General features: G+C 37.9%; 1 protein-coding gene across 8 annotated transcripts in view; it reads left to right on the top strand.

Annotated features, from left to right (window-relative positions):
* The window catches only part of PIP5K1B (phosphatidylinositol-4-phosphate 5-kinase type 1 beta), a 113216-nt gene that overhangs the window by 14325 nt on the left and 70941 nt on the right, over positions 1-27950 (top strand). For 7 of the 8 annotated variants that reach the window (XM_027446911.3, XM_027446909.3, XM_072031588.1 and 4 more), the window contains 2 exons: positions 21078-21159; positions 23387-23455. In XM_027446911.3, the coding sequence (XP_027302712.1) occupies positions 23387-23455 (69 nt within the window). In that variant the 5' untranslated portion in view covers positions 21078-21159. Of the gene's footprint in view, positions 1-21077; positions 21160-22725; positions 22783-23386; positions 23456-27950 lie in introns of those variants that run through there. The other variant, XM_013093742.5, reaches the window with a different exon arrangement.

Here is a 27950-nt window from a genome sequence, read left to right as displayed (position 1 = left end):
GTCCCCCTGTACTCTGTTCTGGTGAGGCTGCACCTCAAGTGCTGTGTTCAGTTTTGGGCCCCTCATTACAGGAAAGACATTGAGGCCCTGGGAGGTGTGCAGAGGAGGGCTACGAAGCTGGTGAAGGGCCTGGAACACAAGTCCTGTGAGAAGTGGCTGAGGGAACTGGGGGTGTTTAGTCTGGGGAAGAGGAAGCTCAGGGAAGACCTTATTGCTCTCTACTGCTACCTGAAAGGAAGATGTGGGGAGCTGGGGGTCGGCCTCTTCTCACAGATAAGTAGTGATAGGACTACAGAGAATGGCCTCAAGTTGTGCCAAGGGATGTTCAGGTTGGAAATGAGGAGACATTTCTTCTCAGAAAGAGCAGTCAGGCATTGGAACGGGTTGCCCAGGCAAGTGGTGGAGTCACCGTCCCTGGGGGTGTTCAAGGAAAGGTTGGACGTGGTGCTTAGGGACATGGTTTAGTGGGTGACATTGGTGGTAGGGGTTTGGTTGGACCAGCTGAACTTGGAGGTCTTTTCCAACCTTTATGATTCTATGTTCCTTATAAACATGGCCAAATATTTGCTTTGATATTCACTGTAGCTCAGATATTGTAAGAACATGTGTTTACATATTTGTTACTTAATGTTAATTTCCTAGCATTTTAATTTTCTTTTCTACCAACTAATAATCTTCTAATACAAAAGTTATGTAGGAATAAATTACTTCTCCGTTTTTCAGTTCTGATGTGACATGTTCTGTTGAGGATATTTTGTAGTTTATCACTGCATGTTAATGACTATTTCATAATGTTACATCTCTGTGTGCGTTTGTGTATGTATAGTCTTAGCATGTATAACATCTTTATAGTACAACATAAAATCATAAAACATGGAATATATAATGTAGGCAGTATATATGATAATGTAAATATATATGTGTATATAAACTGTGCATATATAAAAAACATTCTTCAGTTTACTTCTGAAGGGTCTTTCTGGAATTGGGTAGGATTTACACTTTTTATATTTCCTTTCAGCCTAATATGCCTGCGTATGGTTTAAGTAGATACTTTTACAGGGATGAAAAGCATATGCTCTTTTCCTTTGTTTTCAAGTCTGCTCTAAGTAGCAGTATGCTTAAAGTCAAGTTGGTTTCTAGTAAAATGGAAGTGATGACAGTAAGTTTGTGAATACTTGCGGTATAGCTTTTTGAGTCTTGAAGTGTGTTATGGTAGGAAATGGCGGTTGTTAAAGAAGCCTGTTTAAGTAGCATTTTCTTTCAAAATGTAAGAATGATTAAGCAGGCTTTTTTCTTCCACAGTCTTATGATGACTGTAAGAATTTGGATACATCTTGCATGATTTAAGCTTTGAATGTAGATGCTTAACAGGTTGCTTATGCTGTAGGTGTCTGTTGTTGTCCACAGGAGTGACTGTCTCTTGCTGCTCATCCTGTTGCTGGAAGGAAACTTAGAGGATAATCTTTAAAGTGCATAGGACCTTCTTGATGTTTTAACTTGAGAGAGCTTGGAAACAGCTTGTGAACTGCACATTGTATGTATTTGTTGGGCAACTGAGACACTGGAATTGAAAAATACTGTTTCAAGTCACCTTTGAAGCACTAAAAAGAGCTTTGCTATGCTGTCATGAAGCCAATAAGCATCCTCTTCTGAGATGTTCTTGGCTATCAAGTAAAGTGGGCAAAGCTGTACCCTCAGTGTTTGTGAACATTGATGCTTAAGCCTTGAGTTGCTTGGCCAACAGAGTTCATGCTAGGGGAAAAGGGGAAGGGAAAGTGTTTCAGTTACCTTGCTGGCTAAGTGTGAACTGTGCAGAAAGAGCAGTGTACTCCACTATAGCATTTGCAAATGTGCAGAATTAGGCTTTCTGCTACCTTTAGTCAGTGTCCAGCAGAATGGTGAAAAAACAAAACCAATAGAAATTTGTTTCCTGCTGATGTTTGATGAAAATTTGTTCTTCAAAGCAGAGGTGGGAAGGTTAAAGCCTGTCAGGGAGTTCGTTTCTAGTCTCTTTTTTTTTTTTTTTTGGGTGTAGAAAGTCTACAATGGGCTTATGTCCTGTGTCAAGTGCAATTTGCTTTACAATCTGCAACTTTTCTGAAATAGTACACCTCTGGATCATGCTTTGGAGTATGGATTCTCAGTGGGGTATGTGGGTGGAGTTGTTTGCAAGGTGGTTTTGCCCCCTTCTCTCTCTTACCAACAAAGGCAATGAACAGGTGCTAGATATGCTTGTCTGTTTCTCTGCTGACTGGTCTGCAAATTGTGTTGCCAATGCATGGAGAAGACTGGCAGTTGATCCTTGCCATCTACCTGCAAAGAAAAAATGCTAATGATAACATTAACTTTTAAAAACAATAATGAGGCCCAAATTTTGTCAAACCAGAAGACACTGAATTGATATTACCTTAATGTGTTCTTAATAACTAGTGAAACAAAACTGAGATGTGCATTTATCTACAAAGTGATATATCATGGGGAGAAAAAAAAAACAAGCTTGTGAAAAGTTCACAACTTCAAACTTTCTTTCTTTTCTTTTAACAGACATCCTGATGAAATGTAAATATTGTTGTAGGCAGTCTATAATTAGCTACTACATGGTATTGTAACCATGTTTTTAGTTGTAAAGAAAGCTCAAAAACTATTTTTTTCTATTTGTTCATGATTTAGGCCTTCTTCTTCCAGCACACTTCTAATGCTGTTACTACTGCTCTCCTCCTAATTTTTCTGAATCCAAGCATTTTTTATGCCATAAGCTTGCTGTAATTATTCTTTCTTCCTGATCACAACAATTTTTTTTTTTTCAGGTGAATATTATTATTACAGGTCATTCTGTGTTCTAAACGAATCTCAAAAATCACACTGCTAGCTAACGGGCAACAGTAAGCTGTCACATGCTACGTGGTTTCTATCATTTTAACAGTGTATGAGTCTTAACTACCTGTCTCACTGTTTGGGGTTCATTCTAAGTACATAACTATTACAAAATTCTTTAAATTGGAAAATTAGATTAATTGTATCCTGTATATATTGCATGATTTTTCCACCTAGAAAAAAATAATGCATGAGTACGCATTAAAGGTTTTATGGACCATTAGATCTTAATATAAAAAAAATAAATAAAACCTCTTCTGCAACACTCATCTCATAAACTCCATAATAGGAGTTTTGCTGGTCTCTTCATTGCTGCTCTCATCTACTGCATGAGAAGTAGTAACCCAACTGAGCCTCACATCCTAAGAGCTGATGAGGTAGAAATGGATCTTTGAAAAATCAGGATAAGAGGGAAGAACTGGTAAGGTATCTGTTCTCATACTTACCCAGCAGAGTTAACAAATACACATACAGTAGGGGAAGAGTTTCTAATAGTATTTTTGGAGCCATTCTCTATTACACAAATGTTTACAAGAGTCTGAAGGAGAGAAATCGCAATTCTGCAAAGTCCCGGTACAAAACAGGGTGATTCAATCAGCCGTCATCTGTGAATTCAAGTGGTTCTGAATAGTTGAGAATGCACCCTAATTTTGGCACTCCAATTTCTTCCAAAACAAAGTCAAAACAAGCAATAGCAACTGTAATGGTGCTTTTAAATCTTAAAACTTAGCTTTTAAACAGCTGATCCTTGCAGCAGTGTGGTTCATGTGTAATTTTGGTTTTGGAGATGGAGGATAAGGAAAGTGGCAGGAGTATTATATTTCTGTAGAGGAAGTAAGGATGTCAGAGAATCTGCACTTCCATGATTAGAGGGATCTTTTTGTCCTGTGAGTTCCTGACTATCTGACTAAAATGAAGAATCTCTTCCCATAAGAGATGGACCTATTTCTTAGCTGACTATGCAAGTGTTGATGACCTAGTAGGTGAGAATATCTTGCTGATGGGAAGTGTCACGTGTAAGACCGTCTTTACATTTACAACTAATTTAAGCATTTGAGTAGTTTCCTGTTAGACACCTCTGAACTGTGAAGTGCCAGGAGGGTGGTGGTTTCCTCTTGTTGCCTTAGGATAGGTCTTGCTGATCACATTCTATGTGGATACTTCTGCAGCTGTTGCAGTTAAGGTGACATCTTTGTTCGGGTTGTGACATAGGTACCTCCACTTGCTTTTTATTTATTTATTTGTTTGTTCATTTATTTATTTATGTATTTTTAATAGGGCCTACTTCTGCAAGCTGCTAGGCATAGGAGTAATTTTATTTTCATGATTTTGTAAATCAAAGCTGAGTAAAATGGCTGCAGTTTGACTGGCTCCTTCACCGTTGTTTGTCTCATCTTGTGATTTCTTACAAGGAAACACTCTGTGTTGATGTTGATGTAAGTAATCCAAACTAAGACCAGAGTGATGCAGGAATTAGGGAAGACATACTTCAGAAACAATATCCTCTTATGTTTGATCCACCTCTTGCAATGCTTAACCTTGTTCCTAATTATTTTATAAACATTGTCCAGAGAGACACCTCAAAGGAGTGGGTGTGAACAGCTCATCATTCACGTAGTCAGTCTTGGCATAAGTCATTGCACCTTTACTGATCTAACAGGCCTGTGGAAATAATGTTGCATGGTGCCAAGTGATAGGAGAAAACTATATTGAGGTAGTGTGCAGTGACAAAGTTGAGTGTAAGAATGTAGTGGTGAAGCTTGCTGATAGAAGATCACACACACTACAGTTAAAATGTTGTTGTTTTAACGTGGACTTGGACAGTTCTTTAACTCATATCTCAAATATAACACTGATAAAATGGTGCATTCTGTAAAAAGCCTACTCAGAGTATATTTATGGACTATCTTCAAGTTCAAAAATATTATCAAATTTAATTTGACACACAGTGTTGGGGTTGGCAAAGAAAATCATGAGGGATTTTTCCTCTTCTTAGCAAATATATGTTCTCCTGGTAAGAATTATAACAACTAGGTACGAAACAGGAAAAAAAAATGTGTTTCAAGTTATTCTGAGAGCATTAAGACTGTTTGGTGGTGGTATCTAGAGATTGTTTTTGTGAGAGTAGGTAGTCAATACCCTTCAAACCAGAAATTTTCTAGTAGGAGTGTAGCTCAGTTGAAATGACAATAAAGTCCAGATTTTGAATAGGAAATGGTATTACGAAAAATAGCCTTTTAACAATTTCAGCAAGCACATGAAGTAATGAGCCTGATGAATGATGTATTTATAGCTAGTTTGCAAGTACAGCATAGCACAGAGCTTTTGCAAAACAAATACGGGTTCAAGCATGTCAGGTTTACCTCTTGCTCCTTGTACTGCTCCCTTTAGCTCAGAGGTTCCTTTTGTAACCAACAAATTATCCTGCACCGAGAATATGCAAGTGAAGATTCTCCTCTGCATACAGATGTTACTTTCTGCTATAGCACATTGTGCAAACTGACATCCAGTTCTTTATGTTTTGCATGGCAAAACATCATTTGGAAGGCCATCACAAATGTGGGCAGTAAAGAACTGTGTGGTACAAGCTTTTAAAGCACACATTACCTGCATCTTCTATTAGACACCAATGCATTTGAAATAACAGTGCAATATTGTCCTCTATTGACAGTATGCACTGTAAAAAGTAGAAATAGCGTTTAATATCTTGCTGAACTCTTGCATACATTTATTTCTTTTTGTAAAGCTTACATCTGGCTGACAACCTAGAGAATTAAAGCACTCTTTCGCTCTGATTTCATGGTGCCATAATTCTTCATATGATTGCTTTTGTCTTAGCCAAAATTATACATGTGGATAATAGTTTATATTGATCCATCTGCAAATAGATCTCTACTTGATATGTTCCTCACTGAGATACTTCAGACTTTGCAGTGGCTCACATATATATAAGTGTATTACTATTAATGAAGAAATGACAGCAAGAAAGGGTAAGTGTTTGTCTTCAAGCCAGTGATGCTCAGGTGTCTACCAGAGGAAGATGAGAAAGCTTGATAACCAGCAGAGATGTGAAACATTAGTAAAGACTTGTGACTTTTCAGGAGAGGTGTGTAAAACTCTGATTTTCTCTGACCTGGCTGTTTGAAATTGCAGCCATTTTCAAAAAACAGAAACTGTGCCTGAAATGAAAAATCCTGTTGAAGAGTTTGAGAACACAATGTCATGCACCAATGTGCACTATTAAAGGTTACAAACATCACATCTGACACAGGTATACCAGCTGCAGATTACAAAGTCGTAGAGGAAATGAAGGAAAAAAAAGTGCATGTGTGTGTGACTTTTTGCTGACTGTGAAGGCTAAATTTCTCTCTGCAGTTTGTGGTCCACCTAATAACAGTTTAGTTAATATTTGAATGAGATGAAGCCAAGGAGGCACAATCCTTTCACAGTAGTAGCTCAGTATGAGCAGAAGAGATTTAATATAGCACGCTGCTCATGACTGCTGAGCAGTAACAGGCTTTTGCACAAGCTGGTGCTGGTGCTTTTGCACAGGCTTCTCCAATGACGCTCTGCAAATAGGCTTCTGCAAGCTTTTCTGCAACTCAGGAGCAAGTTTCTTCTGCAAAACTACTACATTTTGAGCTTGGTTGGTTGTTTTGTGTTGTTCTGCCTCTTTCGTCTTGACCGTGGATCAAAGCCATTTTGTAGAGATAGTGATCACCTGACAACAGGCAAACCAGATAGGACTGAGAATCTCAAAGCCTATTCTGTGAGCTAAATGTATATATCTGTGCTTCACAATGAACTGAACTTTATGCATGTTGCAACAAAAATACCTGTATCATCATGGGAATAAAATCAAATTTTCTTTGCTGCTTTCCCTGCACCATAACTCTGTGCTAAAAGATACTTACTGATTTTTCTTTTTTTCTCCTCCCCTGAGTATTCTTTCTGACTATACAGTTAATGGCACTGCATGTCTGCTTATAGTAGAGCAAAGTAGAAAGCCCTTCCTATCTGTGTATTTCATATCCACAGTGTGGATAGGAAGACATCCATGTGTATTTCTCTTCTACTCTGGCTTTCTTGCACTTCAGCCATCTTTCCTTCCCATTCCTCTTTTACTCCCAGTTCAACATTGCAGAGTCTCTTACTGGGTATTGCCCTGCCCTTTTTCACCTTTTTTTTTTTTCTCTTTTTTTCCTTTCTTGTTCCCTATCCCAAATTGCTCATTGTTCACTTGCATCCTTCTTGTCTGTCCTTTGCTTGGAATCTTCAAAATGAAACAAAGTAGGTTCCTCAGCTGTTTTTTTTTTGTTGTTTTTTTTTTTTTTTTCGTCTTCTTCATGCTGTGAGGACACGAACACAGCACAGGAAATGAGTAAGGTGAAGGCAGGCACGGAACAACAGAGTTTCAGTAGCCTTGGTTGCTTTCTGAGCAAAGAGTGGATGGTTGACACCCTTGTTAAGATAAATGACATACAGGTATGAAATACCTGTATCGATTCCTCTGCCATCCATCCACCCTGACACATGTCAGCTCTAGGAAGCTTGGAAGCTCTTTGTTGAGCAGTGTCTTTGTGCTCCACAACCCTTGGGAGGTGTGGAAGGAGCTCCTTCTGTACCTTCATCTGGAGCTGCCTGCCCCTGTGGTGCAAGAGGCTGTTCACGCACAGGAAGGTGTACCGACAGAGGCAAATTGTTTAGTAGAGCAAGTAATCATAGGTTATTTAATTAGACAAGCTCATTACTTTACCCAAATCGTGGAAGTAATAAATAAACTTCCAAGTGTAGAATCAACTGAAAAGCATGCAGTGCTTCTGTCTGTCTGTGAGGGGACAGGGGTTTGCCATCAGCTGCTGGGCTAAGGCTGTGTGTCTCTGTCCTTCATAGCCTCACTTAGCATCTCTCCAGCAACTCTTTCATCCTTAAACCAAAATGTAAGCTTGGTTCTGTGTCTCTAAACGAAGTCATGTCTCTCTAAACCAGTGCTTTCTGCTGAAAGCTATTTGCTTTGAAGGGAGGTATGGATAGTGTCAAGTTTTTCTGGCTTCTATACCAGACCAGTGATGACGCTGCTAGTTAACAGCAGCTTTTTTGTGGTCTAGCACTTCTAGTATGGTTTTGTGAGGCCTCTTAGTGTCTTGCCTTCCTCTCCATGTGTCACTTTCACATGTGCATATACTAACTTGCACACACGCACAAACACACCAGATAAATCTTCGGCAAAGAGTCAATCTCTTGAACTAATGGCTTTTTTATATATTTTTTTAACAAACGTTTGGATAACTCTGTGCTTTGCAGGAAAACTGTTCACACTGCCATCACCGTTTTTGTAACCTGCTGTGCCTGCTTCTGCAGTGAGGGGCCATTGCTGTCTGTTTTATGTCCATTCTTGCTGCCAGAATGGTGGGCAGGGTTAAGCATGTAATGTCATCTGGTTTGCTTTTATTTGTCTCCATTTTCTTTTTTCCCCAATTTGGTGGTCCTTAGCAAATTGTTCAGGTCTGCAGTACAATGATCTTAAAATAGTGCAAGCAAACTGAAATCCAACCTCTTAAGTTGCAAAAGCTTAGCTAGACTAATGAGACAGATACTAATGACCATCTCTTTCCACTTACGTAGCTTATCAGGCTGCTTCCCCCTACGAACAGGACACAAACATCAGAGGTTTAGGGGATAGTAAGTGCACACTGGCAACAGCTACTATTAAGAGTCAATTTTCTATAAATACATGCAAAACTGCTCAGCATATTGATTTATATCACCTTGAACTAAAAAAAATAACAATCCAGTAACAAATTCTATGCTTAAAAAGGGTATTTAATTTATTTAGTTAGGCATTCCAGCTGATAATGTCAAGTAAGACGTACCAGAAACTGGAGTATTGTATTAATGAGATCATAAGATCACTTTGTACCTGTGAAGAACCAGTTGATTTGGTTGATCTTTTTTTTTTTTTTTTTTCACTTTATGGAAATCATAGATGTTCATAGCCAATGACTATATTTTATCTTGCTGGGATTTCAATCTCTTTTTAGTTAATGATTCTTAAAAGGATATGGATCAGGCAAAAAGGGATGGAGTTCTGATAGTGTGATTGATGCTTTTTTTTTCTTTCTAAATGCTGAAAGATCTATTTTTACCTTTTGAAAGCTGTGGTGAGGGTTATTAACTCACTTACAGATAGCAGTGTATGTCTTTTCTTACCTATTCATAATGATGCATTGAGAGGTGCAATTAGTCCTTCAGAGGGCTTCTGTGTAAAGCAAAAAAAAATCTTATTCAGACCTCTCAAGAAGTCAGAGACCTCTTTCATTTGTGGGAAAAATTTGTACACATTCTCCTTAGGAAAATCTGACAGGTTCTGGCCTGATCTTGTTAAAATTCAGTAGTGTCAGGCTACAAAGTGCTTGTACCACTTGCACATGTGGCCACTGGAGAGCTGTCTCATTTTTGTGTTAAATCCCACTCTCCCTGTTTTTGCTATCTCCCATGTGCTATTAAAATACTAATTTATGTGAAGATGTGTCCTTTGCTAATTGTTATAGTTTACGATTTTGAATTTTCCCATAATATGAAAAAATGCAACAATGCAGCTAGGCAGTTGCAGGAAAGGAGATGATGGTGGTGTCTTACATACCATTTATGAACTTTTTTTTCTTATACAAAAATGCTCCTATTAGTGTAATTATTGCAGGGTAATAACTTGACTTCATATTCTTGCTGACAAAAATGTTCAAAGTCAGGATTTTCAGTTTGGGTTGGTGTCCTGGTTTTGTCTGGGATAGAGTTAATTTTCCTCCTAGTAGCTGGTATGGTGCTGTGTTTTGGGTTTAGGATGAGAATAATGCTGATAACACACACATGCTTTAGTTGCTGCAGAGCAGTGCTCACACAGAGCCAAGGCCTTTTCAGCTCCTCATTCTGCCCTGCCAGTGAGCAGCCTGGGGGTGCTTCAGGAGATGGGGGGGGACACAGCCGGGACAGCTGGCCCAGATGGACCAAAGTGATGTCCCATAGCATATGATGTCAGGCTGAACAATAAACTGGGCTGGCTGGAGAGGGGGAGAGGACACGCTGCTCGGGGACAGGCTGGGCACTGGTGAGCAGTGTGTGGTGAGCAATTGCATTGTGCCTCACTTGCTTTGTACATTCTTTATATTATTAATGTTTATTATTATTATTATTGTTATTGTTATTATTATTTTTGTTGTTATTATTATCATCCCTCCCTTTTCTGTGCTGTTAAACTGCCTTTATCTCAACCCACAAGTTTTTACCTTTTTTTGTTTCTTATTCTCTCCCCCATCCTACTTTGGGGGAGCAGGGAGTGAGTAAATGGCTTTGTGGTGCTGAGCTGCCTGCAGGGTTAAGCCACAACATTTGGCAAGCGAAAGACTGTTGGAAAACAGTCCCCTTATATCACTTGGCTGTAAATAACTATTTAAAGTGTTTATTTGAAAATGTTTGTATTGCCATTTAAAAATTCTGTGGCTGTGTTTCCATACCTTAAAAGAGCTCTGTGTATTTCTTGCCAAAGTATACCATGTTTCTTAACGTCAGTAGGTTGCATATGTACACTAATGTGTTATTGTTTCTTAAAGTACATTACAAGTGTATTTGTAATTTCAGAGGAGTGCCAAATCTCAGCATACTGTCAGGCGGCTGTCAGGAAAAATGTAGTCAGTTGCTCTTTCTGGTCTGCCAACGTAAGTCTGACTGACTAAGAGAACAAAAGTACACATTTCCTTATAGTGCTGTTATATCTTAAGTATCCATCAGTATTAATAGGTAGTAGATAGTAGTAACCTTTACATTTAAAGCAGTTACATGGTCAGTGTGTGGCATAACATTAAAAAAAAAAAAAAAAAAAAAAAGGCAGTTTGTTTTCTGCACTTAATGGTGTAGATAGATCTGCTCCAATGGATGTAAAACTTTAGTCTCAGTTTGATGACAACTAGACAGCAGCCATGAAAAATAGCAGCTATTTCCATGTATGCTGAGTAATTCTTTCTTTAATTGTTTTCAGGATTTGATTTTACTGCATTACTCATTTTATTATTATTGTTACCTCTTACCTGAGGCAGCTTCTCAGATTATTTTTTTCTCCCTTGAAGTTTTCTCTGTAGTTTAAAATGAAATGCTCAAGATGGCCCATTTAAAAGAAGAAGGCTCCAGCTTTATATTTTATAAATTATTTCATAAAATAGGATCTATCTTCTCCCTTTCCGTATGTTTGCATATGTTTCTGAATGGTCTCTGAGCAACTTCTGCTCCATAGGAAACTGACAACACTTGATCTAATCAAAGGAATTTCAGTGATGTAGCAGTTGTTCTGTACTGAGAATGGTACAAGAGGCTGGATTTTTCTTTTCTTTTTTTTTTTTTTTTTGAATTATTATTATTTTTTACTGTTTTCTGAGAATATAGTCAGCTTTCTTTTAATTTCTAACTAAAATTAAATTGGGTAGTCCAGGGAAAACTTCTGCTAATTCAGTCGTAAATTTCCTGAGAGAAAACAGTGGTTTTTTAATTAGTCATAATGAAATGTATTGTTCCACAGAGTAACTTAACGATGAGTGTCTCTCATCTGAATTTAGATGTAATTTTCAAACTTGGCGCTTACGTCAGTCTTCTATATCCATTCTAGAACAACTTTGGGTTTCAGGCAGGCTAGGCACCTGTGTAAATACGTTCAGGAACCTAAGCTTAGACGTGTTATTGCAGATCTTTCCTCTAAATTAATTTTTACCTTTGTTCTGGTGTTGCCGTGCAGCCTCTTGAATGCTGATTTTAGCACTACTTTCATCTATCCCAGACTTTCTTCCCAGTTTTGTCACAAGTGGAAGTGCAGTTATGAGATTGTATTAAAGTATGTAAGTGATTGAAATAATTGAGACAATGGATCTCTTGTTCAGCATGGACCAAGAGCATGTGACCTGTTGCATCACATTCCTCATCATTTTCCCAGTTTCTTCTTATCTTATGGGAGCTCATGTGAGAACTGTGCTTGCAATTGGAAGGAGTTCCATTATGATTATTGTTCTCTGATAGCTTACATTCTTGTTACTTTAATTGTTTAGGTGAGTTTTTCTGAGGCCTGAGGAGCACTGGTGCTATAATAAGGAAGCTAGTAAATGCACATTGGGAGGGCAGGAAGATAGGAACACCAAATGTGACTGTTACAGATCTACAGCCTAAATGTTATGTGGTGATGCTAGGAGGGACCATGTAAGGGTACTAAGACCTTTCCCTTCCTTCGGCAGTACCAACTACATTTAAAATATTTGTCTAATCCATTCTAAAATTTCAAACACTACCACTACATCCTCCAAGGCAATCTGTTCCATATTTCAACTGTCTTTTGCAGCTGTATGGATGGGCCCTCAAATAGAGATTAAAACAGGATAAAGACTTGCATTTCTTAGATAATGTGGCTTCCGAAAAGCTAAGCTTAGCTAACACTCAGTTAAAGATGTATATAAAAAAAAAGATATGCTTGCAGGAACCAGGTGAGAATATGTAGGTGACTTGAAGATCACAATAATGCACTTCAACATCAATACCAGGTTTCCACAGCATTTACGTCTGCAAACTATTAGGATTGATTATGTGGTAATGTGCTAAAAGACTGAGTAATTCCCAGAGGCATTTCACTTTCAAGTTGTGACTAACCTGTGGAAAACTGATGAACAAATTATGCAGCCTGTATTACTGCATGCTAATTTTTTTAACCACGGCTTTTACATGTTGTCTGCCAACAATCTTTTTGGGAATGTTCGTGATAGATAAGCAATTAATTTCTATTTCTAAATTCTATTACCTTTCTTCATTATATGTTTCTGTATGTGGTTATGTTTGCACAGTAATTTTGAGTTGGTGAAGAAAAATGTTATGTCTGACATTTTGCTGAGGTCAGGGTGAGTGGAGAAGAGATAAACGTCTTGAAATAGAGCATCACAACTGACATGAATTTCTCGTTCTTTTATACATGTTTCTCATTATAGTAATTTGTTATTGGTCCTGAGAAATGGATTGTTCCCTTCCTCTTTCATCAACTTGTGATTAGCTATCATGTCTCTCCTCAGTCTTTTTTCTTCCTTGTTTAGACTGAATTCCAGTTCTTTTACACCTTCCTACATAGTTCATGTTCTAAATCTCTAACCATTTTCATTCTTACCTTGATGATCTCCAATTTACTCTAGCTTTCCTAAAACACAGTACTTAAAACTGGGCACAGTACTCCAGCTGAACCTTACTGGTGCTGTGGAAGAGCTTCACCTTGACCACCTTTTCTAGCAAGCTTTGAGAATGTTTCGTGGGATACTGTTGAAAACGTGACTGAAGCCTTATTGTTGCCTACACTTCAGATCACTGAACACTCTGCATGATAACTTGAAAGAGAAGGAGGCAGTGTTGTACTCAATTTGTTCTGGTTCTCCCCATGTTTGTTAGTTATCAGCTGATCTTCAATGTGTCTTCTCTGTTTCTGGGACTTCCTTGTTAAAACTTGAAAGTTCCTGTGGCGTCTCTAGCATGAGTACTTACCCCATTGTGGTTGCTGATAGCTTGCAACCATTTACCATGCCCAGTCAAAGTCTGTGAAGTATTTACAAAGGCATACTGTGTATTTTGAAGTCCAGTGGCGTCAGTGATAGCTGACTTTTTGAGAAAAACTCTGTCTTGTGTCTCAAAAATTATTGGCTGCATTTATTTATTTTTTCTTTCATTTCTGGTTGTCTGTGTCTCATTCCATGCTTTTTGCCTTTGGTCTTCTGTCTTCACTCTACGCTGTGTATGTTTATCCTTAGGCATTTGACCTGTTCTCCATTTTTTGTACAACTCCTTCTAGAGTTTGAGGTCACTAAGGTGGATGGCTTGACCGAACTCCTCTTTCATAGATACTTTCCACCCAGCAAGCTGGGATTGCTTGCATGGGTGCTTTGTGTCATTCCTTTAGAAAATAAGTAATGCTTCAACTGATCTCCTTTTTCCCTTGAATGCGACATCATTCCTGTTGGATATCACTTCCCAATTATTTGAGTGATACTGCTTGACTTGCTTTCCCTCCAAACATCACAGCCACAAGCATGTGATCCCTGCCATTCAATTTTCCATGTACTGCCAATGTCAAATGTAGAAGAATTTTTTCTCTGATTGTGTTCTTTGCTTTGTTAATCAATCACTTGTCCTAGCATCCTGGAGTAATTAGTTGGAGAGTATGCACTTATATGGTAATGTTATTTCAAAATAATGCAGTGGCAGTTATGTGCTAATAGCATTAGGACCATTGTCATATTAAAATTCCCAAAATAATGGAGCAGAGCTCTGACTCTAGGCTTTGAGATACTTCTACCTTGCCACTGCACTTGGCTGTTAAAAAGGCTGCTAATCTCCTAAATGTTATTGTTGGAATATGAAATCTCAATTATTGAAACACGAGTACAAATTGGGAACCCTTCTTTGGCAATGTACAAATACGCCTTTCTATTTTGTGTGGTTTTGGTCTGTTACAAAATAATGAGAAATTAATGAGACCATTCCACTCTAAAAGGGGGCCTTGTTAGCAATTTCTGCAAAATACACAGTGTGACGTCAGTTATATTAGGGATCAAATGTTTGTTCTTTCTGATTGCTGGTCTAGTATCAGTGATTTGGAAAAGTCCCATAGTTCTTAATGCACGAACACCACTTACTATGCTGTAGAAAGTTTGCTCTGCTTTTACAGGTCATGTTTGGAAAGATATAAGAGATACTTCAGTGCTTCTGGGAAGAGTGAAGACATGGCGTCAGGGGAATGAGATGGATTTAAGACTTAGAATGAAGATCTGAATATGATAATTTGTGGAGAAAAAAATAATACTTTCTAGAGGGCTTTCATGTTATCCATGAGATGCAGAATTTCAAACAAGTTACAAATGGAAATTGTTGTAGGAGCACTGCAAGCTTTTTCTAAGGATTTGTAAACTGTGTTTACTTTCACAAATTTGAAGTTTTATTTCCATTCTTTTAAGCAAGTTTCCATGAAAAACCACAGCAGATTATTTTCAGAACAAATAATGTGATTTGTTGTGAAAAAACAGAATATGCAGCTATAACCTCTGATGTTGTGGTCTGTGATTCTGTGGTTATTGCACTTGTAGGCTGTTTTGCACCAGAGAACAGCTTAATGTGCAATTAGTACCACCTTAAGTGCATGAGGGCCAGGCTTTTGTAAACTGTCAAATCTCCCAGATAATTAAACTCTATTATGAGTATTTGTAAACTTGGATGGGGTGATATTTGCTGATAAACACCTTTTAATGTGTGTTCCCTTTCTGAAAGCTACAGGGGGATAGTTGATATGATACTTCTTACAGTGAATCAAAGAATTACAATAGAAACATACATGTATATAGCTTTAAAACTCAAATTACTCAGATAAATCTCAAATTCAGCCTGCAAACTAAGATTGTTTCTCCTATTTGCTACTTTTCCTGTCTGCTTTAATTCAAATGCTATCCTATATTCCTGGAAATGGGGGTTGCCAAGAGAATCAAATGGTATCAGAATCTCAGTACTGTGCTTGGGTTAGGTACTGTGAGCCTAAAAATCTGACAGGCCATTGAAATTAGTGTGTGGTATTAAACTACGTAAACAAAGGTGGCGTGAACAGATGAGATAGTTAAACTATGTGAACAATCTGAATCACAGGGTTATGATGCTTTTTGCTTGTGCTTTTCTCTGTAGCCTTTGTGCTGCCCTCTCATTATTATGCAGACCATGAGAAGAAACATTTTTTTTCCCCGTTTTACTTCAGATACGCATTTAATCGTTTGCTTTTTGTGTTATATGTATGTTCCTCTAATTTTTTCAGGCAAGATTTAAAAGTAATTAGAAAGATTTATATGTTAGCCAGGGCTTGAAACTGTAGAAAATAAGCTGGGTTGTTTTAGGAATAATTCCATTTTGGGGGGGAAGGAGGGGTGTAGGAAGAATTTTTTGTGTTTTTTTTTTTGTTTGTTTGTTTTATGAAAAGGGAAACCTTTTCCAGTTTTCACTAATGCACAAACCTTTACAGTACTATCACAAATTTCACCCCAAAGTTTTGACTTCTAATCACACTTAGAAGTGCCATAACCAGTCTGGCGGTAGGAGGTAGACTTGCCAGGATAAGACTTAACCATTGTTTTTTAGCTCCTTTCCTACCCTCTTTCATAATTCATACAATATATTTTTCTGACACATGTTTAGCAGGGTATATCAGTGGTATATATGATGCAGTAAAAATTTCTGTCTACTTTCACGGCTGGTGTCTGGAAAGACAAAAGATCCTTCAGTGCTTCCGGGAAGAGCTGAAGTCATGGCAGCTGGCAATAGAGATTAAAAACAGGCTTTAGAACCAGATAAGTGTGCAACTATGACTGAAGTTCTGAATCTGATAATTGAAAGAGGAAAATAGAGCTTTTCAGAATTAAAACATCAGAACTTCTAATGATTGTCATGTGCATTGAAGTGTGTAAACACTGACTTAATTCTCAGGATATATTGGTTTGTAAATACCAGCTTTGGTATATGTCAGGTATGTGGACATGTAAAAATGTTTGATCTTAGATGGCTACATGAATGTAACCATAAGCTATAAGGAAGCTAAGAAGGCTGTAAGGAATTGAGTCCAATTCACAGACTACTGTCTGGGATACTGTCAAAACAAAACAAAAGAAAAAAAGAGAGAAACAAACAAACAAATATGATTTTTATGTATTTTATATCGAAGTGGCCACATGAACAACCTAATTTTTTCCTTAAGAGCTATACAACTGTCCTGCTGTTCATGTGCAAATAATATTAACTGAAATTAAAATAAGACTGTCTTGGAGATGAGGTTAACTTGTTATGACCCTTGAGAAAACTATAGTATGTTTCTTTTATTACCTCTTCTCTTATTCTCTACATGACACCAAATTATGCTTCCTTTCTCTTATTTACATCTGCTTATTGGCACAATGCTAGCATTGCTTGCAGATTCTTGCACTACCATAAATTGTCCATTCACCTTGGAACAGAGGCAATTAAATCATGAAAATTATAGTTATCAGTATCATCATGCTTGAAGAAAAACTCTGGAAAGGAGGTAGCATGTAATTTCTGCCTGGGAATTGTATTAATTTTGACAAGTTCTAACAATTTAGGTAACACTTTTCACCTCATTTTAAATATTCAGCTACCTCCTGAGTGTTCTGAAAATAGCACAACATGAAAAACCTCCGAGGTCCCCTCTTCAATTCCTGTTCCCAGGGACACCCAGAAGCACACTGATATTTTTAACTTAAATTCCTATGGAAACAAGATGTATGCATGAAAGTTGTACGTGTGTCAGAGGATGTTTTGTGCGTCCTGAGTCTCTTCCTTTACAAATAATCTTAAAAATAATCTTACTCTTCAAATTCTACTGCAGAGGGAAGGGGAAAGCTGTTGTCAGCTCTAATTGACCAGCAACAAAATCTTACAGTGGCACAGCATTGCAGCAAGTTTCATGGAAAAATAGGCAAGTTGAGATGACACCTAACAGGGAATACTGCTACTGATGTACATACTGTATTAGTTACGAGAGAATCCAGACAGAAGGGAGGCTTTGTAATTGCATTATTTGTGGGAGTAAGTTGTTCAGCGCTAAATAAGGCATGAGCTCCAGTCTTAGTCACCCCTAGTCCCAAGCTAAGAGAGTTAGCTTTATTAGTGTCGTTTGCTCTTGGAGATTCCTCTTTTTTTCATTCTTTTTTGTTTCTTGTGGTGGTGTGAGAATATGGTAGTTAATGAAAGTATTTTATCCAGGTTCTGCTATCTTTCTAAACTTCCAAGCTGTGATCACACTGCCTACTAGATGTCAGTTTCTGAAACAGAGAGATAATAGAGGAATGAAAAAGCTTCAGGCAGCTGCATATATTATGCCTGTTGTCTGGTCAATTAATCTTACTTTTAAAAACTCAAGAGGGTTTGGTAAAGGAAAAGAAGAGTGAAAAAGGTTTGAAAGTGGAAAGTGCAGTATGAGGAGACAGGAGTATGGTACAGTGCTGTTTGCTGTCTGTTTGCCAGGGGCAGCGAGAGAGGGAATCAGTGCATCTCAGGAGGAAAGCACCTAAAGAGACAGTAGCTTTTCATTAATGAGTAAGTCTTGGTGGATTTCCTCCTCTGTGGAGCACTTTTGGTTTGGAAATTTTTCTGCTTCCTACATCACTGCATGACAAAGATTTCCAGTTTCACACTGTACCTGAAACCTGGCAGCATTTTGACTCTGCCTCATGTGGCTTGAAGTATTTTTCCAGATAGATATATAAGTCTTTACTGAATTGAGGAATGGACTTGACAAGCTGCTTCACAGCTACCACCACGAGAAAAAGTATGACTGGGCAAATGTTACGAGTAAAAGTGAGTTTTGTGGTAAATGAAATGGGTGTGATATTCCTAATTGTGTTAAGAGATGCTGCCTTAAAGCCATAGTAGAAGAGGGACAAAAGCTAGCGAAGTATTAACTGTGGTAATGATTACTCTCCTTAATAGAATTCACTTCAAATGCTGCTTACAAATGTAGACATGCCTGACAAAATCTTTATACATTGTTTTGGCAAGCTGCCATCGTCAAAAATGCAATCTTAAGTTAAAAACTTGCAGTTGCTAAGGGTGAATAAAACAATGATTCTTATCTCTATTTTTGGTCCGATGTTGACTTAATATCTTTGTAATGAATACAACACAAAATTATATACATTATTTCAAGGAGTAAACTTCCCCATTCTGGGGATTTTTTGTCTTTCTGGAAGATAACTTTGTAAGAATTAGTAAGTATCTACCTCTAATAAGCAGATTATCTGAAATACAGAGAACCAAATTGCGTTAGTAAGTGGAGGATTCAGCGGTTTGTATTTCTATGCTCTTTCATGCCCTTTAAATTTCTACTGGATTTTAATGTTTCTGTTTTATGTCATGACATAGGATGTGTGATGTCTGAAAAATTCAACAACAGATCTGTACAGCCCAGTCATTCTCTGAATGTCCACTTTATTTTTCCAACTATGTGTTTTCCTCCTCCATCCTCAGCCCAGCCATACTTCATTGTGAGCCTGCCCTTTGTCAGATGCATGCAGAGACCTGATGCTTTAGTTATGGCAGTTCTGTGCTGTTGCAATTAATCAATCAATCAATAGTTCAACCTGGAAGTGGGTTCCAAAACTGTAAGTTTTGGCCCGTCTTTGTACTGCTAAAGCTCAGCAGTACTGAAACAGTAGCTCTTGATACACACAGCGTAGAGCACACGAAGAGTTGCTGCAGAGCAGGGAGAGTTACACTGCCTTTTCCAAAGATTATTTGTAGGAAGTATGAGATCATTGTCCAAGTGTGAAGATCTTGAAAGGTATTTAGCACAATGCCAATTAAGTCAGAACTGTGTGATCTGTTTTCTTTAAGACTATGAACTGAAATAATTCTAGTTCCCTCTAGGAATGAAATAACCAGCATAGGTATAAAAACATCACTTTATTCATGGTGTGTGAATTTTTGTTTTTGGTAGTTGCTTCAGCTGGGGTCTCACTGTCTCTTTTCCTATCTTTGTTAGTATTGCAGCTGTGTATTTTCACATGGATGAGGCATTCTTAAATAATTTATCTGGCTGTACTGGGGAAAAACAAGCTTTTCTTCCATATCTGGCATGAGTGTTTTCTTCAGCCAGCATCTTACTGAAAGAAAGTTTCCATGCTGCATTTGTGTTTAGCTTTTGCTGAGTATGTGTGATCATATTTTAGGAAGTGATTTGGAATAGTAGAAGATACTGTATTGATAATCTTGTGTGTGTGTGGAGGACAGTGATTTAGGTAGAGTTTTACCCAGGGATCAGTATAATAAAGAGTCTTCCTCCTCCTACAGAAGTTGTATTAATAGATGTTCTTGATGTCTGTGTTTGTGTACTGATAGAGTTATAAACATGGATCAGTTAATGACATAAAATTTATAAATACAGATAGATAAGCTAGATAAACTACAGAAAGTTTTAATAGCTATCAGGACTGAGTTGACTTTAAGTAGAAGTTTCATGTGTACCATGGTGGCAGTCCCTATCCAAGTAGAGAAATTATTGATTGAGATACATTTTTTGCTTGAAGGCTAAAAAGAACAATGTAGCTAACTGAAATAGGAAAATACTGGTATGTGACCTTACATAACATGTTTCTAAGGAAGCCTTTATTCTCAGAGAATCCAGCCGTCTATGTTTCTGTGTTGTCCCTTCATTTATTATTTTTGTTTTTAATCTCAAGAGCAATTTTTATTCTGCATCACTGAAGGGGAGGTAAATACTCTTTTGAAGTCTTTTATGAAAAGGCTTTCTAGTGGTGTTATGGGTACTTTTCAGATTACTGGAAAATTAAATTCAGTGAACAAAGGGCTGTGGATTTTTTTTTAATCAATTTTTAGTTACATACAAGATGTAGTTTGTACTGATTAAGGGCAAATGAGATTTGTTTTCTTCCGATGTGGCTGAGAAATTAAATTGAGGACTAGCTTTACTGATGTAGCTTAAAACAGATGTAGAATATGGGAGGATGAGCTCATTCCAAAGACGTATTGAATAATATTTGACTATTAAATATGTCTCATGTTTATTCAAATCATTTTAAATATGAAATTGTTTACCTCGACATCATTCTCAGAAATTATGCTGACAGCAGCTACCATTGTGAAAAACTTCCAAAATGGTTTTACTTGTTATCTACAACTATTCAGAATCCAGTCCTGCAAACCATCACTCTCATTGCTTATCTTTTTCGTGGAATTTGGGCTATCCCCAGGGAAAGAGGATGATACAGATTAGTATTTAATTTTGAAACTCTTCATGGAAGACAGCATGTAATTTCACAACACTTCACAGCATATGTGGCAACTCTTCAATATAAATTTCATAGTAGGGATGCTTGTGCCATAGTAGTGACATCTCTAGGGCAGAGGCAAGTTGAACTGCAATTATTTTATTCTTTGTAATATTGCTAGTATCCTAAGTACATTATTGAGATATTAGTGACCAAACTATTTGAGACAGTTCTTGAAAAGCATTGCTTCTAGCTAGATCCTTACTTCGTCTGAAGAATGGAAGAAGGAAGTTGAACGCTATTCTGTGAGGTGTACATTTGTAATGGCAGGCAGATGGTAACAGATTTTTCTTTTAATAGATTCTGGAAAACATCAACAACGCCGATGAATGGCTTGATTATTGCTTTCAGCTCCAGATGACTTTCCCTGGTGTTTATAAGGGTATGTATACTTACATTGTGAAAGTGTTAGTGAAATCTAGTGATTTTAAAACATTTTCTTGTAGCTTTTTGAGCTGTTTTTGTGTATGTGTGTGCTTTTTTTTTTTTTTTTTTGCTTATTAAGTTTTATTTTAACTTCACCACCACACTTTGAGTGTCTGACCGTCTGACCCAGGTGATCTCTAACTTACTTATTTATTCTTGCTCTAATGTTGCTCTACAACCATGACAAGGTGTAATGTCAAAAACTTCTGTGCTCTTTGGGGGAGATACAGTGTCAGTACAGCCAAAGACCTGGAGTCTCTGAGATGTGCCTCTGAAAATGTAGCTCACATGCCTCTTAGTTTTGTCCATCATTGTACCTTTCAAGCTCATCCCATGCAATCTGCTGGGGAGTCTTCCTGTGGAGCTGAACACTGGTGTGGAGAAAAAGACATTCATATTGAATCAGTCATGTGCCAGACATGGGCCTGAGGGAATGTTGTCCTTTTCTGCCTGGAAAATCGTTCCCAAAGGGATCCTTCTGAGTACTGGTTTTGCACAGCAGATATGTAAGGTGCTTGCATAGCAGCTCAGCAGAGAAGAAATTTTGCCTCTCTTATGTATGTGATTTTTGAGGAGAGTCATGAAAAAATGTTATCTCTGAAAATCAGAATTTTAAAGATCTGGCTCAAAATGAGAATTTCAAAGACAGTATGAATGTAATCAACATATTGATTTTATCAAAACTGTACAGTGACCAAACTGTGGGAAATAGAAGGAAAAAGTACATTTGCATTGGGAGAGGATTGCATTACTGACATAACTTAGAAAAAAATGTAGAAAGTAAAATTCCACGGAGTTCCAGTAAATGTTGCATCTGGTCAGTCCACCAAACCCTATCCTTTTTCATAACAGCATGTCTAGGAGCTCCTCTTTTTGGTTGCCACCTTATGGCATCTAATAAATAGACATCACTCTTCTCTAAAGAATTTACCAGTCAAGCAATTTAGAAACTAAGACAATTTAATGGAAAGTTGACTTAAACTACACCTGCTGCAGTTCAGAAGTGAAGTCAAGAACTCACAGAAAAGAGCTGGTGAAAAACGATAGCTTGTCCTGTTACTTGTAATGTTACTGTCAGTCCCTGTGTTAGTTAGTATTTATTTAATAATCTAAAAGATAACATTGCCATGACAGTAATTGAATTCACTGATGGAGCTAAATGAATAGGTGTGCATGTACCATGAAAGACCCAGTGCAGTGTCTACCAGTCAGTGGCAGAGGATCGTGCTGGTGGTAGTAGCCATGGCAGCAATAAAAGCAGTCCCAGCCCTGCCAATGAGAGGCAGCTGGTGAATGGGTTGATGTGAGCATATCTAATGCTTGAGGTGTTGTTCCTGGCATCTGATAACCCCTTGATGTGGGAAGCCACAGTTGCTTTGTCTCTGGGTCAGGTCATAGGCGGGGCTGGGAGAGGTCAGGTGAGAGTAGAGTGCACACACCTGGATGGCAAGGTACATTGGGATGTTTGCTTCTGAGGAAGTGAAGGTTTATTTAAAGGAGGGCCACAGAGCAACTGATAGTTGTATGGTAGATGCACAGCAAAAATATTTACCCTTTTGGTAAAGAGAGGATGAAACTGGTAGGTGTGGCTCCTGCTGAATGTGATAGTGGCCTGCTCACAGCTGGGATGTCATTTTGCTGCCTATGGCATTACTTAACTGACGAAGTCTTGGACCCACTGGCTTACAGCTGAGAAGTTTTAGAGAAGTGCATAAAAGTGGCAAAAGAATTAATCAGGAACAAATAAGGCAAGGAATATAGGTGATATGCTTAAAAGAATATTGCTTATTCAAAGAAAAAGATGTAAAATAGTGTAAAACAAAATGAGTGAATTAACAATTAGTTCAATAATTGAAATGAAGAGTGAATTTTAGTTGCAGTAGGGCAAATAGGCTATGCCAGTGAAGTTTCAGCTCCCCCTATAAAGAGGGAAAGAGGTGATCCTAACTAAAATACTTACTTTCTACAACTCTGGATGTTGTTTTGAGCAAGTGACCAGAAAAAAAATGGAAGGTTAAGTTAACATGAGAAGAAAAGAATCTTCATGGACTGTCAGTAATTTGGTGACTTGCCATCCTCTAAAAAGTTTGATATTAGCAAGAATTTGACAACAGATTGCATGATCTTTTCTGAATGCTTTCTTAAGCAAGTATTTTATTTATAACTTAAGCTTGTGTTATTAGATGTCGTCTGTTACTGAAAATGGAGATGTTACTGCTGGAAAGCCAAATGAAGAGAAAACATACAAAAAGGTAAATAAGATTTATAACCTTTTCATTACGTGCTTTTCCTTTCATATTGAGAACTTAAGCCTACTGTGAGTGAACTACGCTTCAGAACTAAACACAAGAACAAACAAAGCATGTTCTGTGGATTATTTGAAAGTATTTTACTCCCTTTGTGAAACTGTAAAACATTTCTACCTACTGAGCTGACTGTTTGAAAGCTAGTTCAATAAGGTTTTAAAATACATACTCTTGCTAGATTGGTGGAAATCCTTTGCTCTTAGCAACAGAGATAACTGGGCACATGGACAGTTGTCAGAAACGTAGTACGGTGAGTTGGCTAATGCTTTGAACATTTATGCCATATGTCTGAACTGTATACTTGCCTTATCACCTCCAAGTGCTTTTCCAAAGAGTGCTCTTTTTGTTTGACTTCTTTCTTAAAAAAGAGATGTAAGAGATGTTATAATTAATGTAGTATTATGCATCAACAGTAGGAGTATTTAGATGTTGTAATGGTGAGTGGTATTGGTTTTGGTTTTGATTTTCTCTCATTGGTTCTCTGAGAGCAACATTATTTATGTCCACCTTGAAATGTTGGTAAATAAAGATATATGTACATATGTATGTGTACATATTTACATAAGCCAATTGTTAGCTGCTGGATTTGATCATTTTCCTGACAGATTGTCTTGAAGTGGTGATTTTTTTTTTTCTTTCTTATAATGTATCACTGAGATCTACATGCTTGTAGAGTATATACCATAGGGTAGGGTGTATTTTTTTTGTTGTTGTTTTTTTTCCTTCTGAATGTTGCCTACAGTACTGCTGGTAAAATTAAGGAGAATATTAAGCTATATTTCTTTTCCCAGTCCTTTTGTTTTCAGCTGCATTTTAAGTATCTATCTGGCCTTAACATTCTGGTAATTTTCTCAGAAATGAAAGAAAATGTTTGAGAAAATGCTTTTATTTTTTTTCTCTTTAGATACAGGTTTTGTTTGGTCCCCTGCTTATAACTGTAAAATATCGCAGTCTAAATTGCTCTTGTCATTTTGGTACTGGGAAGAAGAAGAAGCTCTTCTTGAGCCCAAGGTGGACATTTACACAGTTTTATAATGCTAGACTAGACAATACAAAACCTGTTAATCCCAGCAAGGGAGAATTGCCATTCCTCCTACTCATCCTACATGCCCTACTTTTTTCCCATTCAATTCTAAATTCAAAATACTCCAGAGTAAGCCTTATAAAGATTTCTTGACGTGGCAACAATTCTTTGTTTTTACTAGAAATGCATCTCTGACAATACCAGGAGATCACAGTATGTCATCTCCAAATTCTGTCCTTTCTCCTGAACTCCTGTATTTGACTCTTATGGCAGTTTAATTCCTTTAGTGATATCCACACAGCCCGTTGTTCTCTGCTCAACATCCTGTTTTGTGGATACCCTGTGGTTCAGTGTTATCACCAAATGTTGTGATTATGCTTCTGCTTTTTGTGCCAATGTTAATAAAAAACAAAGTGTGACCCAATAATTAATGCACAAAGCTGCATGGTAGCATGTCTTTGCATTATGCTTTTGCTTTGATAGTATATCTTTCCTCATAAGCCAAATTCTTTACAAACATTGCGCTTTCTCTTAATTCTCACCTTCTTCAGATATCCTATGTTGCATACTTTTTACAGAAGTCCAGATAAATCAACTGCATTTGTCTAGAAGGTTATTTGTGAGATGAGGCTGGCAGGATGTGCAGTTGACAGAGGCATTTCATGCCACTTTTTTGGCTGGAAAATTCTTGCCATTCTGACCTGTGACTTCCTGTGCCACTTCCTCCAGAAATCTGGGCTGGGGATGAGATTGTTTCCTCAGCTGATGCTTTTTCAGCTACTTGGGCAGTTCCTGTTTCTGTCTACCACTGCACTTGACAGCAGTGGGAATGCTTAGGCAAGATACTTCTGTAGTTCTGAGGTCAGACCATGCTTGTTAATGCATTCTCAGCGGCCTCCCTTCCATATTTTTTTTTTAAACATATTAAAGCTGAAGAAGCATATGCTCTTCGTCTTAAAATGGGCAAAATACAGTTTTTGGCTTGAATTGTGACAGTTTGGGCTTTAGATCTGCCCTGCTTTGACCTCCAATGTCAAGAGGTAGCTGTGTATCTCCTGTTAAGATGGGATTGAGTAAGCTTATAAAGGGTTGTGTCATGTTAGACCTGGATGTATGTCTTTGACCTTGACTATTTGTACCACTGAAGTGTTCCACTAAAGACAGTGCAGTAATTGGTCTGGTAGCCAAAGAAGTCGTATCATTAGATGCAAGTATAGGGGGTTCACAGACCAATAGAATAACTGGAGGCAGAATAGATAACTAGCAGGTAGTTCAGAAACACTGACATAAGAAAAGTGTTGTAATGCCAAGATTTCAATCTTGAAGGGATTGAAGGGATTTCTAGTGTTAATACTAGGAGATAACCATCCTGAGATGTGCTGACAATTTCAGTCTCAACACTACCCCAGGTAAAAGGTTGTGCTTCCAAAGCAGAGAGCGTAATGAAGGAAGAGTCAATATCATTCTCCCACATCACCTGATGTGGGCTGCACTGCTTAGGTTCATAGAATCATTAAGGTTGGAAAAGACTTCCAAGATCATCTGATCCAACTGTCCCCCTACCACCAGTATAACCCACTAAACCATGTCCCTAAGCACCACATCCGACCTTTCTTTGAACACCTTCGGGGATGGTGACTCCACCGCCTGCCTGGGCAACCCGTTGCAATGCCTGACTGCTCTTTCTGAGAAGAAATGTCTTCTCATTTCCAACCTGAACCTCCCCTGTGCAACTTGAGGCCATTCCCTCCAGTCCAATCATTAGTTACCTGTGAGAAAATGCCAGCCCCCAGCTCCCCACACCTTTCTTTCAGGTAGCTGTAGAAATCAATAAGGTCTCCCGGAGCCCTCTCTTCTCCAAACCAAGCAACCCAAGCTCCCTCAGCCACTCCTCACAGGACTTGTGTCCAGCTTCGTAGCCCTTCTCTAGACACACTTCAGGGACTCGGTGTTTGTCTTATAATGTGGGACCCAAAACTGAACAGTCCCCAAAGTGCAGCCTTACCAGAGCACAGTACAGGGGAACGATCGCCTCCCTGGTCTTGCTGGCTACGCTATTCCTGATATCAGCCAGGATGGTGTTGGCCTTCCTGGCTACATGGTTCCATGTGAGAACTCAGCAGCAACTCTTTCATGAACTGTGTGGTTTGGTCTTAACTTTAAAGTCTTCTTTGAACCCTTCATTTTCTCACAGAGCAAAATGCCCCAGTGTGCTTCATCAGCCTCTCTGTCCCAGCAATTGTAAAGGAGCTTGCTTCTCTGTGGCAAAAACAAACAAACATGATACTCAACTATATGTTGGAATGACTGTAATGCTGTAGGGATAAGGAGGGATGTAGGGATGTACTTATCTGTAGGGATAAGTAATGTGCTGATACTGCCTTACTGAAAGATTGTTTTCCTTGCTTGTTGGCTGGGGAGAGGTGACATTTCTCAATATCATCTAAAAAGCAAACTGACTTTGCTTTAAACCATTTTACATTTTGTTTAATTATATATTGATTGATTATATCTTGTGTCTGTTTTTCATAATAGCATGCAAGGATTATGTCTGTGCAACTTTCATCATATATATATAAATGCATAATATGTATATATTTATACATAGGTGCATACAAATGGAAAACATAATGCATGGAAAATGTCTGATGTAAAATTCAATGACCCATAAGAGAAAATTAAATAAATGTCATAGCTTTAGAGGCATTTTCCATTTGCCAGATCCAATGAGAAATAAACCTAACTAATCAATACATATTAAACAGTGTTTTCATTGCTTGATTTGAAAACATAGATATTCCTTACAGTCATAAGTAAAACATGAAGGAAAATTAGAGAAAATAATTGCAAATAGTTGACTTTTGGTTTGACCTGTTTTATGTAAGTTTTAAATATCATTATTTTATCTTGGAGATAAAGGTAGCTTGCTTCTAATGTAAATTGCACTGCTTTCCTTAGTGCAATACAGTCAGTTTCATTGACGCTGAGATGAATGATAGTTTACTAAAACACATTTCCATCAGAGAACGAATTATTTCTAATCACTGTTTGAAGAAAAACAGCTTTCTGCTGGGGCATGTAGAAAACCTTCACTACCTTTTCCTTGTGGATTACTTAACCTTCTGAAGTCTCTGGAGGTGATGTAGATATTGCCTTAAGCAGCAACTGGACTGACTGACTGAAGTGTGAGTGGGCTATACAGCTGCAGTTATATCTAGTAATGTGGGACTCAACTGCTGCAGCAGCTCTAGGATGAGTTGAACCTAAAGACTAATCTGCTTTGTTTTCTGTTGTTTCATCTCCTTTCTGTAACTCTGCCTTTTGCATCCTGTTCACACAGTCAGGCTGCGCACTGCTGTGGGTTATCTTCTCATCTAGTGTTTAGAGGACTGGTTAACAGTGATAAATTAGTTTGTA

Source organism: Anas platyrhynchos, chromosome Z (genome assembly GCF_047663525.1).
Source record: "Anas platyrhynchos isolate ZD024472 breed Pekin duck chromosome Z, IASCAAS_PekinDuck_T2T, whole genome shotgun sequence".
NCBI classification, from domain to species: domain Eukaryota; kingdom Metazoa; phylum Chordata; class Aves; order Anseriformes; family Anatidae; genus Anas; species Anas platyrhynchos.
Note: the sequence above shows the minus strand (reverse complement) of the source record. Positions and strands in the feature narration are given on the sequence as shown.